General features: G+C 28.9%; 3 protein-coding genes across 3 annotated transcripts; 1 reads left to right on the top strand and 2 right to left on the bottom strand.

Moving 5' to 3' along the window:
- Positions 1 to 5,745: 5,745 nt before the first annotated feature.
- Positions 5,746 to 8,077, bottom strand: LOC132942898 (NADH dehydrogenase [ubiquinone] iron-sulfur protein 6, mitochondrial). The gene is made up of 3 exons (XM_061011603.1): positions 7,799 to 8,077; positions 7,531 to 7,707; positions 5,746 to 5,936 (listed from the first exon to the last, which is right to left on the bottom strand). The coding sequence occupies exons 1-3, from the start codon at positions 7,925 to 7,927 to the stop codon at positions 5,871 to 5,873; spliced, it is 372 nt and encodes a 123-aa protein (XP_060867586.1). The 5' UTR covers positions 7,928 to 8,077; the 3' UTR covers positions 5,746 to 5,870.
- Positions 8,078 to 8,227: 150 nt separating this feature from the next.
- LOC132942897 (protein SREK1IP1-like) lies at positions 8,228 to 9,387 on the top strand. Its single transcript, XM_061011602.1, has one exon. The coding sequence runs from the start codon at positions 8,557 to 8,559 to the stop codon at positions 8,941 to 8,943; it is 387 nt and encodes a 128-aa protein (XP_060867585.1). The 5' UTR covers positions 8,228 to 8,556; the 3' UTR covers positions 8,944 to 9,387.
- Positions 9,388 to 9,413: 26 nt separating this feature from the next.
- LOC132942896 (guanine nucleotide-binding protein-like 1) lies at positions 9,414 to 13,761 on the bottom strand. Its single transcript, XM_061011601.1, has 11 exons — positions 13,537 to 13,761; positions 13,326 to 13,455; positions 12,303 to 12,657; positions 12,009 to 12,219; positions 11,815 to 11,919; positions 11,636 to 11,727; positions 11,379 to 11,501; positions 11,147 to 11,272; positions 10,928 to 11,078; positions 10,715 to 10,855; positions 9,414 to 9,965 (listed from the first exon to the last, which is right to left on the bottom strand). The coding sequence occupies exons 1-11, from the start codon at positions 13,631 to 13,633 to the stop codon at positions 9,712 to 9,714; spliced, it is 1,785 nt and encodes a 594-aa protein (XP_060867584.1). The 5' UTR covers positions 13,634 to 13,761; the 3' UTR covers positions 9,414 to 9,711.
- Between the last annotated feature and the right edge of the window lie 1,660 nt (positions 13,762 to 15,421).

Below are 15,421 nucleotides of genomic sequence, written 5' to 3'. Positions count from 1 at the left end.
CCCTCGACATGCTCGTCGCTTGACAACTACTGTGTAGCAGAGCGGTACCCACTTGTCCACCTTTTTTTTTATTTTATTCCAACACAAACCTAATATTTGACTGTGACTGGCGAAAATATTTTATTTCATACCTATCCTCTATAAAGATGTTTCACTTCATCCACGCGTACTCGCAACAAGCAAATTTTTTTAAAATCTGTAAGTGTGCCCACTTTTTACGAGGGTAGTTTTAACTTTTCGGTGAAACGAAATATTATATTCATATTTTCGTAATATTAATATTATTATTATTATTATTATTATTATTATTATGTTATTAAATTATTGTTATTCGTATACAATTAAACGTTCACCGAAACCTATACTGGGATACCAATCGACAGCCACCTACATGCCGATGTACTGAAATTGCCTATACGCTGCGCCGACCAACAAATGTTAATGATAGGTATTATTAATAAAAAATTTGGAGAACAACAAGTATTTTCTAAGAAGAAAAACTTTAACCTAGTAGCGCGTTTTAGATTCGGAACGGTAGGAGTGATCCTGCATCATATCATACAAACACTTAACGCTCATATCAAACTTTTAATTTGGACAAATAAATTTAATCGAAGTAAAAAAAAAAAACTGTTAGTAAGTTAATCGTGTATTGCATACAAATGAAACAATCTGGGAGGTTGGACTATTATACTACAATTTTTGTTTTAATTGTATAAAGAAAATCGAAAAAACCGATTTTCGAATATTACAAAAAATAAATACAATTTGTAGACTATTAATTGGCTTTTAAAGCATGTGCGATCCATGTAAAACGAATAGTATTGACGTATTGTGTCAAACAAGATGTACCAAAACGCATACGTTTTCAATTCGATCTATATATATTTCCACGTTCTCCATAATATCTCCTATTTATGCTTAAGTCTGATATCCAAATTTCCCACCATCACCATGGTTCACGTTGGAATTTCCGTCGAATATAAATTAAAACATCAACCATTTACAATTCATAATATAGTTGCCGGTTTAACTTATACACCACTTTTACAATTTTTATGTTAAAATAAGAATATTGCTCAGTTTTATTTTTTTAAACGTATTATCATACTGTGTTACGTAAAAGTTAAACATTTATTTTTATCCACAGTTTTATAATAAAGGGGTTAGTTTATATTAGAACACCTGTATAACCTAGGTATATAATACTATAATCCTGCCTATGAACTAAACTATTTCCGAAATCATTAGTTACAGTTTTTATTCAATAAGCTTTAAAGTTTTTGGACACGGTGTGATTTATTTACCCATAAAATATGAGTTCCGCGCTGAATCATTTTTCCGTACGAATATTTATCATCGCTTTTAAATTTAAAATGACAATACGCCTCCCACAAATCTAAAACGTTCTCCCCTGTAACAATACAGTTATAAAATAGCAATCCAACATATTGTTAAGTCTGGATTTTTATGAAATATTATTTTAAATTTATAACATTATAAAAAAAATTAATTAAATAATTTATATTCAATATGTAATATAATATACTGGCAAATAGTACGTATCCTTATATATTATAAATTAAAGTAATAGGTATACCTATAGTAATAGATATGTGACAATTAATAAATATTAAGTGAGTACAATAATTAAAAATTAAGTTAATAATATCCTAAATTCCTAATGCATAAAATATTTTAGCTAAACGTGTTAAATTTCTAATAGAAAAGTCATTACATATACGTTCAAACTTCAAACTCAAAATGTACCTATATTATTAAAAAATACCGGCTGCAGTATAGAAATAAACAATAAGTCACAAAATAAAAATGTATTTAACATGTTATTTTTCTAGTAGTTTCAGTAAAACATTAGATATTCTAATGATGGTATTAAGTCTAGGACAGGAGTAAATATATAAATTACAGACAGAAATAAATTTTAAGAAGCCAACAATTTTATTGGAATAACAGTAAGGACAGCTCACAGGAAATTTTTCAAAGAGTGGACCAGACGTGAACAGACATAATGCCACAATGGGTATCGACATGATAATAGGAAATCTATACGAAATGCAAGAACTAGGGGTTGTATATTTATATAGTATGTACAATGTACTGTTATATGTATTGCTATACACAGTAGTTATGTAGTATGTTGGTAAATATGTTAAATTAATTTTGTTATTTTTTATCAAACTAAATTATTATAACTACCTATACTGTTTATCGTGAAATTAGTCGAACTAAAAATAAGCCTGAATAAATAATAGTAAATAAGTGTAATTGATATTTATAGATTTTATTTTTTATCATATAAAATAATACATATTTTCATCTACCTATATATTATATTATGATTTTCATATTTACACCATTGTTTTGTCTCGACTTCTAGGTAGGTAGCTAATGTGAGGATGGGACTAAATAAAAATGAATTTGTTTCCCAGACAGAAAAAAAAAATGAGAACAATTAATGTCCACAGATTCGACGAAGTCAAACCAGACAAACAAAATAGTATAGGTACACGGTTCGTTTAATACACACCAACGTTAAGAATTATCCGCATGGTCGTTCTGCAATATGACTGTATCAGTTGCGTTTTACGAATATTTTATGAACTTGGAAAAAAAACAAAACAGAATAAATCTGTTTTAATATACAGCGTTTTGTCCGTTTTAACCAAAGCCCAACTCAAATAAAAACTAAAATATAACGTAAAGTATTATCGAGAAAGGTTTTTTAATACCCCCTCCACTACACGCTCGCCATCATAGAGGGTACGCATAAAAAATGTTAATAATATAACCTCAAGACGTAAAACAAAACAAAAAATTATATATAAGACATTTAGAAATTTATAATTTATATCCCCGATGAGTACTGTAAAGAGATTATTTTATATACTAAAAATAAGCCAATAGTTTTGTAACTAAAAAACCAGTGATGTCGTTTTGCTGTACACCTATAGTAGGTTTCGAGCATTTTACTTTTCGTCATTGAGTAGTTCAGTGTAAGACTGACCTGACCAACAGTGCTAGATTGCCGGGTCGTGTTACTGTGTTAGATTTTAATAGCCATTTTTAAATATATCTACACGATTCCGCAAATTTAATAATTTTTGTACACACGATTCTTGCTAGTGAGTAGTATATAATAAAGAGTTCAGACCGCTGGTCCCCGCATCCCCCCATGTGCTGATGTAGCCTGTCTTGACGGCAAAATACAATATTATCTATAAATATAATATATTACGTTATATTACCGTACTGCCCCGCCCTACCTGCATATTATTGAATAATCGAGTAATCAAAAAGCGTCCTCTATGTTGTTACGCTTTCCATACACGCATTGCTCGTCTAGTATAGTATAGGTATAATAAGTTCCATAATCTTTCCTCGAAGTTGAAGATCGGCACATTTTTCTACTAGTTTTCTAGTATTCATTAAATAATTACTCGAGTCTTCGGAATCAAAAACACACGTATGTGTTTTTAAAACACGCATCATTGTTCTATTTCTATCAATCAGTAACGACACAATCGTCGCTCTACTCGTTCACTAAGAATCTAAAAGTGTATATTTTATTGATTACATTTTACGATCTTTTTTTTGGTTTTATTTTTAGATTCTGACCGAAGCGATGAATGTATTGATTTTACAATGATGTGCGTTTTTCTTTTTTTTTTTTTTGTCTGACATCACCTTTTAGGACAGTAAAAGTGCTTGGATTTTCGTCAACAGTAAATTTTCTGATAGGAAAGTGAATCTAGTTGGTACTTTAGTTAGGTTAGTCAAAAGTAAAAATATCCCAGTAGTTTTCAAAAGTGACGTGAAAAACAAAAGAAAAATTAAGGAAAAACGGGAATTTTTACGCAAAATCTGTTTTCGAGAAAATCGATTTTGCTTTTTGGTGCAACTCTAAAACAAATGACCGTAGGTAGGTACATGAAATGTTGACTGGAATGTTTATATCAGCATTTTCTATACACCATAACATTTTCCAAATATTTTGATATATTTTGAGCTGTTTACGTATATACTCAGTTTTCAATTTGTTTAGTTTTTTTTTCTATAAATATTAATAACATTTTATTTTTTGGGTAAAAAAACGTGAAAATAAAATAAATAAAATATCCTTTGAAACATAGGTTAACGTGCCGCATTGTTTTTTCGTGTGTACCTAGGTATGCAATGACTTATCATTTAATTCAAATTTAACACATCCATTAGATATCTATTACACTATTACAGTTATCTACTCAGTGACGAGGTGCACTCAACAACTAACCTTCAGAGAGCGACGGTCGGTTTTTGTTATAATTTATTGATATAATCAATAAAATACCTACCTATTGATATTTATGATAATTTTGTGAAAATATATGTTACAAAATATATGATAGTGTTACTTATTGGATAAAAATAAAACTCTTCATGTACGTCTTACAAATCATTGTACATTTTGGATTTGGGTGCAGCTTATAACTTAACAACTTAACACTAATTGATTTGTAATAGTTATCATAATGTATTAATATAATATATGAACTTCATTATTTTTATAACTGATTTGAACATTCTATATCAACCACTTTTGTACAAGCTTAAACGAAGTCTAGGAGTAGCTACTTTAAGCTTGGTGTCTTGAGGGGAGAAGCCATCCACTGACTGCACTACTGCATATTTATTATTAATTATATACTCAATATTAATTTGTAAGAAAGCTTTCTCGGGTTTTAATAAGATAACTAAAAGAACTGAAGATAATATAGCTCTATAACAAAAGAGATAATATGGCAGCTAATTCAGCATGCCAGCATTATATTATGATCCATAAATCATTTAATTAGCAGTATTTTAGGGTTTAGATTTTTAGAGCTTGCCTATAGGCTATTAACTAATATAATAATTTATTGGTAATTATTGCACATTTGCACAAGTTAAATAACACCTTGTTAAATTTAAACTACAGTTTTATAAATTTGTATTATTATTTTCAATTTAGTTGTTAAAAGTACTTGGTAGTTACAATTTTTTGGATAATAAATATAGATTATAGTGAAACTTTCTTGAATTAGGTAATTAGTGAAATTACTATGTTTTCGGAAATATTTTTGTGTATGTTGTACTTCATGTTATGTTGTTGTTGTTAATCTAACAAATTTTATATTTTATACCCGACTGTAAACTTCTTTAAAACTATTTTTATTTTTTAATTTAATGCATATTTTGAACTTTCATAGAAATTTAAATACCAAGAGTAAAAAAATAAAAGGATAAACTTAATTACATTTGAAATTCTTTTGTTTTAGACTGAACATACTAAATTTTATTATATTCTCTATTCTTTAAGTTGAATAAAAATAGTGTAAGCATTAAAGTAATAATAAAAATCACATTTTTGGATTTTGAGGAGAGCAATGTATTTCTTTATGTGTGTCTTGTCATCACGTTTTGGTGAATTAAAAATTCTTCAACCTTTTGCTATAAAGGTAGTTTCTGTCATTTCTGGTAACAAAATTGGTTGATAGTTTTTTTATTATTGTATTTAATATTTATTAACCTATTAACGCCGTGCGTTGCCATATGGCAACATAGATTTATTACAAACATTTTTGAGGTATAATATATAAATTTTCAACAAAATTTTGATTAAAATTGTAAATAAAAAAACTCCGGCGCTAATGGGTTAATGTATATCCTTTCTGTGTTATCAAAAATAAACAACATTTTAATCAAAACTAGATTTTTCTAACAAATGTAATTTATTTCTAATATAAACAGATACCAATTTACAAGTTTTTATTATTCGATATCTGATAATCTAAATAATCTTCAAGAAATTTGGTTGAATAATGTAATAATTTTTAATGACTATCCTTCTTGACAAACTGTAAGCCGCAATATCCACAGGCGTGATTCCCTGGTTTGTCCTAAATAATATAATAATAACAAAAAATTATATCACAAGACAATATAAACATCAGTTTAAAATTGAAATATGGATGTTAAACTCTGTAAATATTATATAACATATACTATATTATGCTTCTTTATTAATAGCTGTAGACAAGGCAACATAACTTAAAATAACATATGTGTTTATTATTAAATAAACAATAAAATCCCAAAAGTTTTAAGATATCATATTATAATTTATTCTTTTATAAATATTTTAAATACCATAGTTTTTTAACAGTTGTTTGGTAAATTAATTATTTAAGAAGTTATAACTTCTATACACGAAGCCATAGTTTCTAGATTTCTTGATCATATTAGTAAATCAGTAAAGTTAAAATTAGAGAAAAGCCACTTAGTTAATTTTACAATCAGCAAGAAGTTTCCCTGATATCTAAGCTAAATTTCTTGTCATCTTAACAGAAAAAATCAATTGGTTTTTATTTTTGTGTTAAATTTCTTATCCTTATACTAGTTGAACTCACTATAATTGCTATATTCTCTGCATCCAAGGTCATATGACCATGTTAAAATTAATATAATCCAATGATTATATAATTATATAATTTTGATATTTATGCACATGTTATACTTTAAAACACAGATACCTATTCATTTTTTATTTTATTGTAGAAACATAGTTTATTTTTTTAAATTTTGATTGAATATGATATACTTAAAGTAGTGCTAACAACATATTTTTTTTTATTGATAGAGCGTCTCTTGAGACCCTATTAGAGAAATATTATAATATTATTTTTTATTTTTTTTTTTTTTGTCAGTAAGCATTGTAGTTTGTTTTTATTTTGGCGTTCTATAAAAGTATTGATAAGGGTTGAAGTTGTATTATTATTAGTTGACATTATTAAAAGATTAAAATATGATTTAATAAAATAATGTAATGTATTTGTTTATATTGTACTGACACTGTGAGCTATACTAGTTTCCCCAAGAAAAATGTACCAACCTGCCAAACAAAATTGCTCACTGCAGTGCCATATGTCGGCTGTTATGTGGAGTAAATTTAACGCTCCGACTATCATTCGATAAGCGCAAAACTGTACCTTTCTCTAGTGGAAAAGAGTATACTAATAAACTAAAAGATTTATACCTACTCTAATATAGTATATTAGAGTATGATATTATGTTGTGTATGAATACTAAGCTACTATAAAAAGTAATAGGTATTTAGTTCGATTTACTAATTATTATAGTTACTAAGAGTGAGAATTTAAAACAAATTTGTCTACCTATTTTATTTATTATATGTTATGGTTTTAAGCCAGTGTGCAAACCCGAAATAATTAAATATTATACAATTGATATACTAATGCAATAATAAAAAAAAAAAATCATAGCCTTGAAAGAACAACAATTTAGCTAATACCTTTAATTCTGTTCCTAATTATTGGACATTGGGGTTAATACGCCTAACTTTACCAAATAAGAAGCATAATGAGAGGAATGCATTACACTTAATGTCAAAATGTAATATTTGGTATAATGATACTTAAATTGTAACAACCAGTTTGTGAACAAACATATGTGAGTTTATAACAGACTGTGTACCAAATTTATGTAGACTTTTGGGTGACCCAGTGGTCCGCCGCCACCATCGCAATAAACAACACGCTCAGTACACGGCTTAGGCGGTACTTGTTTGATGAGATCAATGGCGAACGACTTGTTCACTTCCTTCTCCATGTCAATGAAACGCGCCAAACGATAATCGTCTTTTTCCCATTTCTACAACATTACGTACAATAATAACAATATCATTATCGATAAAATTCAGCTAAGGTGGTGATTAGTGACCGTACACTGGACGACTACTCACCTGACCGGTATGAGTTTCAACTTCTTTCGGTTCCCATGAATATTTGGCTGCTTGTAAAAGCGTTGGGCGACATGCACGCTGCGTTAATCCTACCGCAGCAATCTTCAAACCCGACACCGTCAAAGCCATAGCAAAATCCAACGACAAAATACGACAGGGACAAATTTGGTTTTAAGTTTTAACGGGCTATCACGGATGGCCGACTCAAAGACGAAAAGTTGTTCCGCACGAATCTGCTGATAAGGAAAACATATGTTACTACTCACTTGATACAGTAAATAAGTTGTAAACTAATTTAATATTAATTATCTTGATTCTGTCTGGCGTCCCATCCAGTCGTGAGTTGAGGGATTGTTTATGTGTGATAAGACAATGATAATATTGTTGACAACTTACGACTGTGGCACTGTGCACTTGTAATCCGTATAGTTCAATAGTTATTAGTTGTTGTATAGTCTTCTCGACTGTACACAACTAATGATGGACATTAAGTATTAACTAATTTTGACGAACGTCACATAACACTAAAATTCCGCGTTATAAATTACGGTTTGTTTGTATTATAAGTTATAACTATTATTATTATTGTCTTCAGTAGTAGTTTGTCTCTTTCGCCATTAAAACGTATCGAAAGATTTTTTTTACCGGAACAATGGAAACGTGTTGCTCGACCAACCGTCGTTGATAGAGCCGTTTCGTCAGGCAAGTAATAAGAAACAATAGTAAGTAACACTGCCCACGACGGGTCGGTGATTAGTATGGAGTCCAAGTTTTCGGGTTTTGCCAAAGAGACCACGGCCAGACCTGCGTGTAAAAAATGCGGTTACTCTGGTCACTTGACGTTTCAATGTCGGAATTTCATTAAAATCGATCCCAACAAGGATATCGTCTTGGATGTGAGCAGCACAAGCAGTGAACCGGATGAGGAATATGTGACACCACTGGTGCAGCTGCGCGAGACCGAATTAGCCTTGAAGTTGAAAGAGGCGGCATCCAAAAAGAAGAAGAAGAAGAAGAAGAAGAAGTCAAAGAAACGCAAGCACAATACCACTGACAGTGAGTCATCTGACGATGACACGGCTGAGCGAAAAAAGAAACATAAGAAACATAAGAAAAATAAAAAAGAAAAAAAATCTAAAGATTAAGTAGTAAATAAAAAGATATTTTATAGGATTTGAATATTTAAAATTTCCAAAATATTTTATACAGTAAATATGACCCAACTTATTATTCAATATAAATGGTATATAATGTATATCTTTATTTTATGTTTAAAATATTTAAATAGTTTTTAGTTTTCACCTTGTGGCATTATGTTGAAATAATAAGAAACACAGGACTGTATTAATCGAGACACAATGAAGCTGTATTAAAAAGTGTCCTCTGTTGTAATTTTTCGCTTCATATTGTTTCAACATAGTATATTGAAATTCATAACTTAGCGATTAACTAAATATGACTTTACTTTTTAGCTGTTAATCAAATAGGTATTATTCATGAAAAGTAATATAGGGTTTTTTAATTAGTGTCAAACATTGAATGTAATCTTATTATGTACATGTAAAGAAAATATAATATTATAAAATACATTTTTATTACCACTTAATTTATTAAAACCTTGATTGATCATCCAAATATTTAAATTTAGTTAGAAATCAGTTTTAAAAAAAGAAAATCTAGAATAGAGCTAACCAAATGAAATGATTCAATTGGACCAATTAGTATAAAATAAAGAAGAAGTTATATGGGTATAATCAACAAACATTTAAAACTATAAACTTCTTTGAATATGTTATGAATATATTTTAAAATTAAATAAAACTTAAATTTACACAGTTTTAATTAAAAAATGAATACCTAATACTCAGAAAAATACAGATTAATATAATATCTTTATAAAAACAAAACTGGCATCAATCAGACATATCCAATGCGGCAAACTTATTAGATGCAATTGCACCACATACTTCTGAACTATCGCTATCACAAGATTCATCTTCATCACTGCCATCATCCTCAATTTCACTAGTGTCATTGGGATCAGATAAAGGTGGTTTTTGGTCATCGTCTGATAGTTCTATACAACTGTGTTCAAATGTATCCAGCTCATCCACAATGCCTTTAATTTTCCATATATTTTTTAGCTCTGCAGAAGACAACCAATAATCTAAGGAATATAAGAATAATAAGTATAGACATTTTGAAATAATTTAAAAAACCGTACTTGGCGGCGACAAGTTTTTTGGGTGGCATTTGTCCTACCGGGTCAACCTGTCAACAGGTCATCTGTAGGAATAGCGCGTGCCATGTCTACAAACAAATCAGCCACCGAATATGGTTCTTAACTTTAACACATTAAAGAGTCCGGACTTTTATTTATTTGTTTATGTTTTTACACATATTTATAGTTTAATATTCAGCTTAAAATACACCTAAAATTATTTTAGGAGTGAGGAAATATTTAAAGAGTATTAATTGTCATATAATGAGAAACTATTATTTCCTTTTTTTTATTTTTGTTGTCATTAGTTAAGTAGTTTTCTAAATGCCATTAATTATGTATGAACATTACCTGTGTTCTTTTGTTGGTTTTTACGATATTTTATTTTTTAAGTGAGTCATTGTATATGTAAAATATTAATATAAAATACTTGAAAATGCTCATAATTCACTTAAAACATTAAAATATCGTAAAAAGCCAACAATAAAACACAGTTAATGTTCTTGAATTTAAGTTTGATAATAGGTCACTCTAATATTTAATCTAAAAATTCAAAATCGGAACTGCTGAACGTACATTTTGGTATATTTTACGGGAACGTCTTCTTAAGCTTTTTAAGGAAATAAAAGTCTGGACTCTACAATCTACAACTATTTAAAAGTATTTTCAAACATTTTAAAATTGATGCTCCGTACTTTTGTTTGATGTAAATCCAAGAGGTCTCAATGCTAAGCATATTTTTCCACTAAGTGTCATACGTAGTAAATGATTGGCAGCACGATATGTATCTGGTCGTCCTGCTCTAGCGGTTATAAAACCTCGTTTAATTGCCCAACCTAAATAATTAAGATACAATCCATACATAAAAGCAATTTAAAAGTATTTTTAAAAGCATTAAAATTGCGTACTATCACAAATGTCTATTGCAGACCATTCGTTTTCTCCAGACTCTGGATGTTGTAGGTTTAAAAGTTTTATCAGATTTAATCTTTCAGCTAAAAATTTAATAGTTGAATATGGCTCACGAAGTTGTGCAATAGGATAACATCCCATTAAAACCTAAAGAAACTTGACACATGAAACCTCAAATAATGTTTATTATTATTATTATTATTATTATTTAATACTTGTAATGGCTTGGGGAGTTTAGATGGGAACACAAGTCCAGGACAGTCACACAAACGAACACTGGGAGTTAAAAATATCGTCTGAAAATGCTTTGTGTGTCCAGGAGTTCCAGAAACACTGACAACCTTAAAAAATAAATATTAAACAATAAGATAATAAGTAAGTATTACAATATTTACAATATGAAAATGTTATTGTAACTAACTGCATTGTAATATACAAAGTAATTACTTTTTTTCCCATCAATGCGTTCAAAACAGATGATTTCCCAGCATTAGGTTGACCCAGCAAACCAATTGTAAGATAATTGTTTTGAAACAAATCAAAATGTTCATAACTCGTTTCTGGAACAGCCTTGGAAATAAGAATTTTATGAAATATTTAATAATTTTTTTTAAACTAATAGAAATTACTTATAATTATGTTTCAAAAAAACTATCAAATAATATCAGATCAATAATATTATTTGTCTACAAAAAATAACTTACTGTAATTTTTTCTTCTATTTCAACATCGTCTTCATCATCATATTCTTGTTCTTTTTCCTCTGAAATTTTATTTTCCCAGCTCTGCAAGTCAACTGCAATACATAAATTATAAATACATACCAAAACATTAAAAACAACTATTTATAGTGATTCATTTTGTAAATATTTGAAAAACATACTCTTCGCTTGATATTTATCAATGATACTTTTACATTCTTTCAATAAATTTTCTGCAGCTTCTGCAGCCATCTTTAATTTACCTCTAGGTTTTTTTTTCTGAACACCTTTAACATACATAATATATTTTATTAACATTTTATAAATAAAACTTTGATCTTTCATAAGATTTTAATTATTATTGTTGTTTATATACCTTCTTTAAATTCAGAACTGTTTTTGTAAGATGTAAAAAACAACACGTGAACTTTAGCTTTGGCATCATCATCTAAATTATATGTTTGTGTTATTTTATGTTTCCACGCCAAACCAATAGCTGATGGCACCAAATCCATTTTATTCAGAATTATAATCAAACTCTTTTTTAAAGTCTTTAATACGTATGTAAACAAATATGTAGGGACAGCCTAAAAGAAAATTGTACTGTAAGTTTCAAAGCTTAAGAAAAAGTAAATAATACATTAATGGATAGTAATATTGATTAGCTTACTGGATAACGAGCATCAGCTATCCACACAATAATATCTGACATTTCCATAACACGCCACATCTGTCGCCAAGTTTCCAAGTTCAGCTCAAAATAACTTAACTCATCCCAGTCACTTCTTTTTTTCATTGTCAGTAAATACTCCCTGAAATAACCATATTCATGCCTATCCAGCTGCTCTCTAGTAATATCTGGACTCCATTTAGGTCGCGTTGGAAAACCAAGCTCATCGCCACAAAAATAAGGAGCGGGGTCAAACTCAAGTTCTTGTTCAGATACTGGAATAATCTGTTTTCTTGCGTCTTCTTTTCTTTTCTTTATTTCTTCTTCAGTTTCTCGACGAAATTGTAGTACATACCTAAACAAAATTGATCAGCTTATTTTAAATTGTGAAGAATATAAGAATAATTTGGTTATGAACAATGTTTATTTTAAAGTCATTGAATACCAGTGTTGTGATGTTATTAGCTCTAATATTAGAGTAAATTGACATCTAATTTTAAGGTAATAATATTAACTAGGGCATCAGGTAACGTTATAACAATATTAACATTTTAAAGCGAGTTTTGAGTTGTTGAGTATTTTAAAATTTTAATATTTTATTTAGTTATGACTCAATTAAAAATTGAAATATTGATAAGAGCTGCTCTAGGTAATATTTTTACCTTCAATTCACTCTAATACTAAGACTAACAACACAAAATTGGTTCAGCTGAATGCAAATTTGGTATGTTGTACGTTTGTAAGAAAGAGACAACACTTACTGGTACACTGAAAACGATGGTGTAGTTAGAATATGGCGCTCGAAGTTACACTTCAAAATTAGTGTAGTATGAAGAGTAGGAAAAATTATAAGAGTGGATATATGGCGATTACCTTGTGATCAACTTACCTCAAGTGTTGCATAGCAAGTCAAGATATGCATCACTAAAAAAAGCCTCCCAAAAAAAGCCCTAAAAAAGGGGTGTCCCATGAAGTAGACAAATTCCTAAATTTTAAATAAATAATATGCTAATTTATACACACTGGTTAGGATTAGATTTTCCGCCACGATGTAATGGCTGTTGATTGATACTCTGTACGTTAAATTCGGGCAAACGTTCTTTGGGAGGTCTGTGATTATTCCCTTCGGTTCTTTCATAACTATTCTCAGAACCTGTTTAAAAATATGAAATATACAATCTTATACAATTACACAAATGTGAACTAATGATTTGTTATTCTAAATGTCTCCTACCAGACGCTGTGTTCTGTTGTTTTCTCTTCCTTTTTTCTTGTATTTGCTGTTTTTTCTGTTTGCCACTGAAGGGCACTTTTCGACGTCCTTGGGGCATCGCGAAATTGTATTATAGGTAGTTCAGGTTCTACGGCTCCGGGCTCTTCCGCTCTTAACGTTTAAAATAACGATTTTCCATAACCATCACCGGCAATCACTAATATAATAACGCTGTGAAGCCAACCACCCGGGTTTGATAAGAGGTCCAACCATTATCTATGATAATACCATGTAATACCAAGGTGTATTGATAGGGTAATACCATGGAGATTAGAGATATCTCTAATCTTCGTGGGTAATAATAGTGTAATACCACAGATTATATGATTTTCATATAATCTGTGGTAATACCATAACATTCTGTGGTTTCAAACCACGATGTAGAGAAGAGAAGGTGATAATACTCCGCGAAAAAAATTGGCACAATTTTTGACGGCAAAAATTTAGTTAACATGAATACCGCTAGGCACCGCCACATTACTCGAAGGCCGGTTATATTAATTATTTGCTATTATGGTGTATTAAATATAGACCAAACTATAAATGTATTGTATAAATATATTCACCAATTCAATAAGATAAACATATATAAAGGTAGACTTCCAGTCATAACAAATAGTATTTAAAATATAAATCCCTTCCCAATATTGTTCAAAATGTATTAGAATTATTGTAAGAACTATGACTGTCCATTTAAATGTCTACTATTGAATGTTTAGTTACCAAACAATAAATATTATATTAAGTTTTAAAATATATTTTAAAAGTTTAATAGGTAAATTAAATAATTAAAAATGCTAAATAAATGCTATGTACCAGGCTGTAAGACAAGATACGCTAGTGGAAGTGAAGGAAAAAATATTTCATTGTTTAGAGCTCCAAAGATACTGTGACTACATCAAAGACAAAAAAAATATTTATATGATTTTTTTATAAATTTTAAGTAGGTAATTACTAAATAGCATTACTCCACAATAACATAATAATTATATAGAGTATTATTATTATTTGGTACCTAATAATAATTTATACACTTAGATAAATTATTTGTACATAAAATCATTTTAAGTAATTTTCAAGATACGGATACTCATACTAGTCATACTTTAAATGTAAATATTATAATTAAACATGATAATTATTAGGTAATAAACAATATTTTTATAACTTTTATATGATGTAAGATAAACTATAATTAATAAATAACTATTAGGTACATATTAAGTAAATCGAATTTTAACCTTTTGTAAAAATGTATTCTCTATATTAATTTATCTTTATTACAATATTCCTATAGGCTATAACATATTTAATTTTAAGTTTTATGTTTTTTATAGGTAATCTGATTGGGATATAATTATAATTATAATTAAATAACACATTTGTATTCTTTAGTAAATCTAGATTACTATTTATATTAACATAATTTGTAAAAAATACTACCCAAATTAGGATATTATCTAAAAGTCACAACACAGAACACTCAGGGGTTAAAGTGGTGGGGGGGGGGATGCAGGAGGACTCAGTCAACCCTACCTCTGATGACGGTTAAAATGCGTCCCATTTAACAAATTAGGATTTTATACATTGGGCATTATACATAAAATTATAAATTGAACGCTTAAAAGTTAATACTATATGGGGATATTAGTCCCCTCTGGAACTTTTCCCACTTTAAACCCTGAAAAAACAAAAAAATTTGTCAAAACAGTCCAAGTCGTAACTACTTCTTTAATATTATGTGATAACTACTTACTTATATGTATACTATTTTATGTATTATACTTAGGCACATTATCTATTATTATTAATGTAATAGTGTTTTAGATATATTTAAATATTTTTT

This window comes from Metopolophium dirhodum, chromosome 4, assembly GCF_019925205.1.
Source record: "Metopolophium dirhodum isolate CAU chromosome 4, ASM1992520v1, whole genome shotgun sequence".
NCBI lineage: Eukaryota > Metazoa > Arthropoda > Insecta > Hemiptera > Aphididae > Metopolophium > Metopolophium dirhodum.
Note: the sequence above shows the minus strand (reverse complement) of the source record. Positions and strands in the feature narration are given on the sequence as shown.

Coding starts and splice junctions, on each gene's coding strand:
- LOC132942898 (XM_061011603.1), bottom strand. CDS start 7,927: ATGGCTTTGACGGTGTCGGGTTTGAAGATTGCTGCGGTAGGATTAACG. Junction 7,708..7,798: donor TTGAAACTCATACCGGTCAG/GTGAGTAGTCGT, acceptor GTAATGTTGTAG/AAATGGGAAAAAGACGATTA. Junction 5,937..7,530: donor CAAAAGTCTACATAAATTTG/GTACACAGTCTG, acceptor TATATTATTTAG/GACAAACCAGGGAATCACGC.
- LOC132942896 (XM_061011601.1), bottom strand. CDS start 13,633: ATGCCCCAAGGACGTCGAAAAGTGCCCTTCAGTGGCAAACAGAAAAAA. Junction 12,658..13,325: donor GGAAAATCTAATCCTAACCA/GTGTGTATAAAT, acceptor AATTTTGTTTAG/GTATGTACTACAATTTCGTC. Junction 9,966..10,714: donor TGGATTTACATCAAACAAAA/GTACGGAGCATC, acceptor TATATTCCTTAG/ATTATTGGTTGTCTTCTGCA.
- LOC132942897 (XM_061011602.1), top strand. CDS start 8,557: ATGGAGTCCAAGTTTTCGGGTTTTGCCAAAGAGACCACGGCCAGACCT.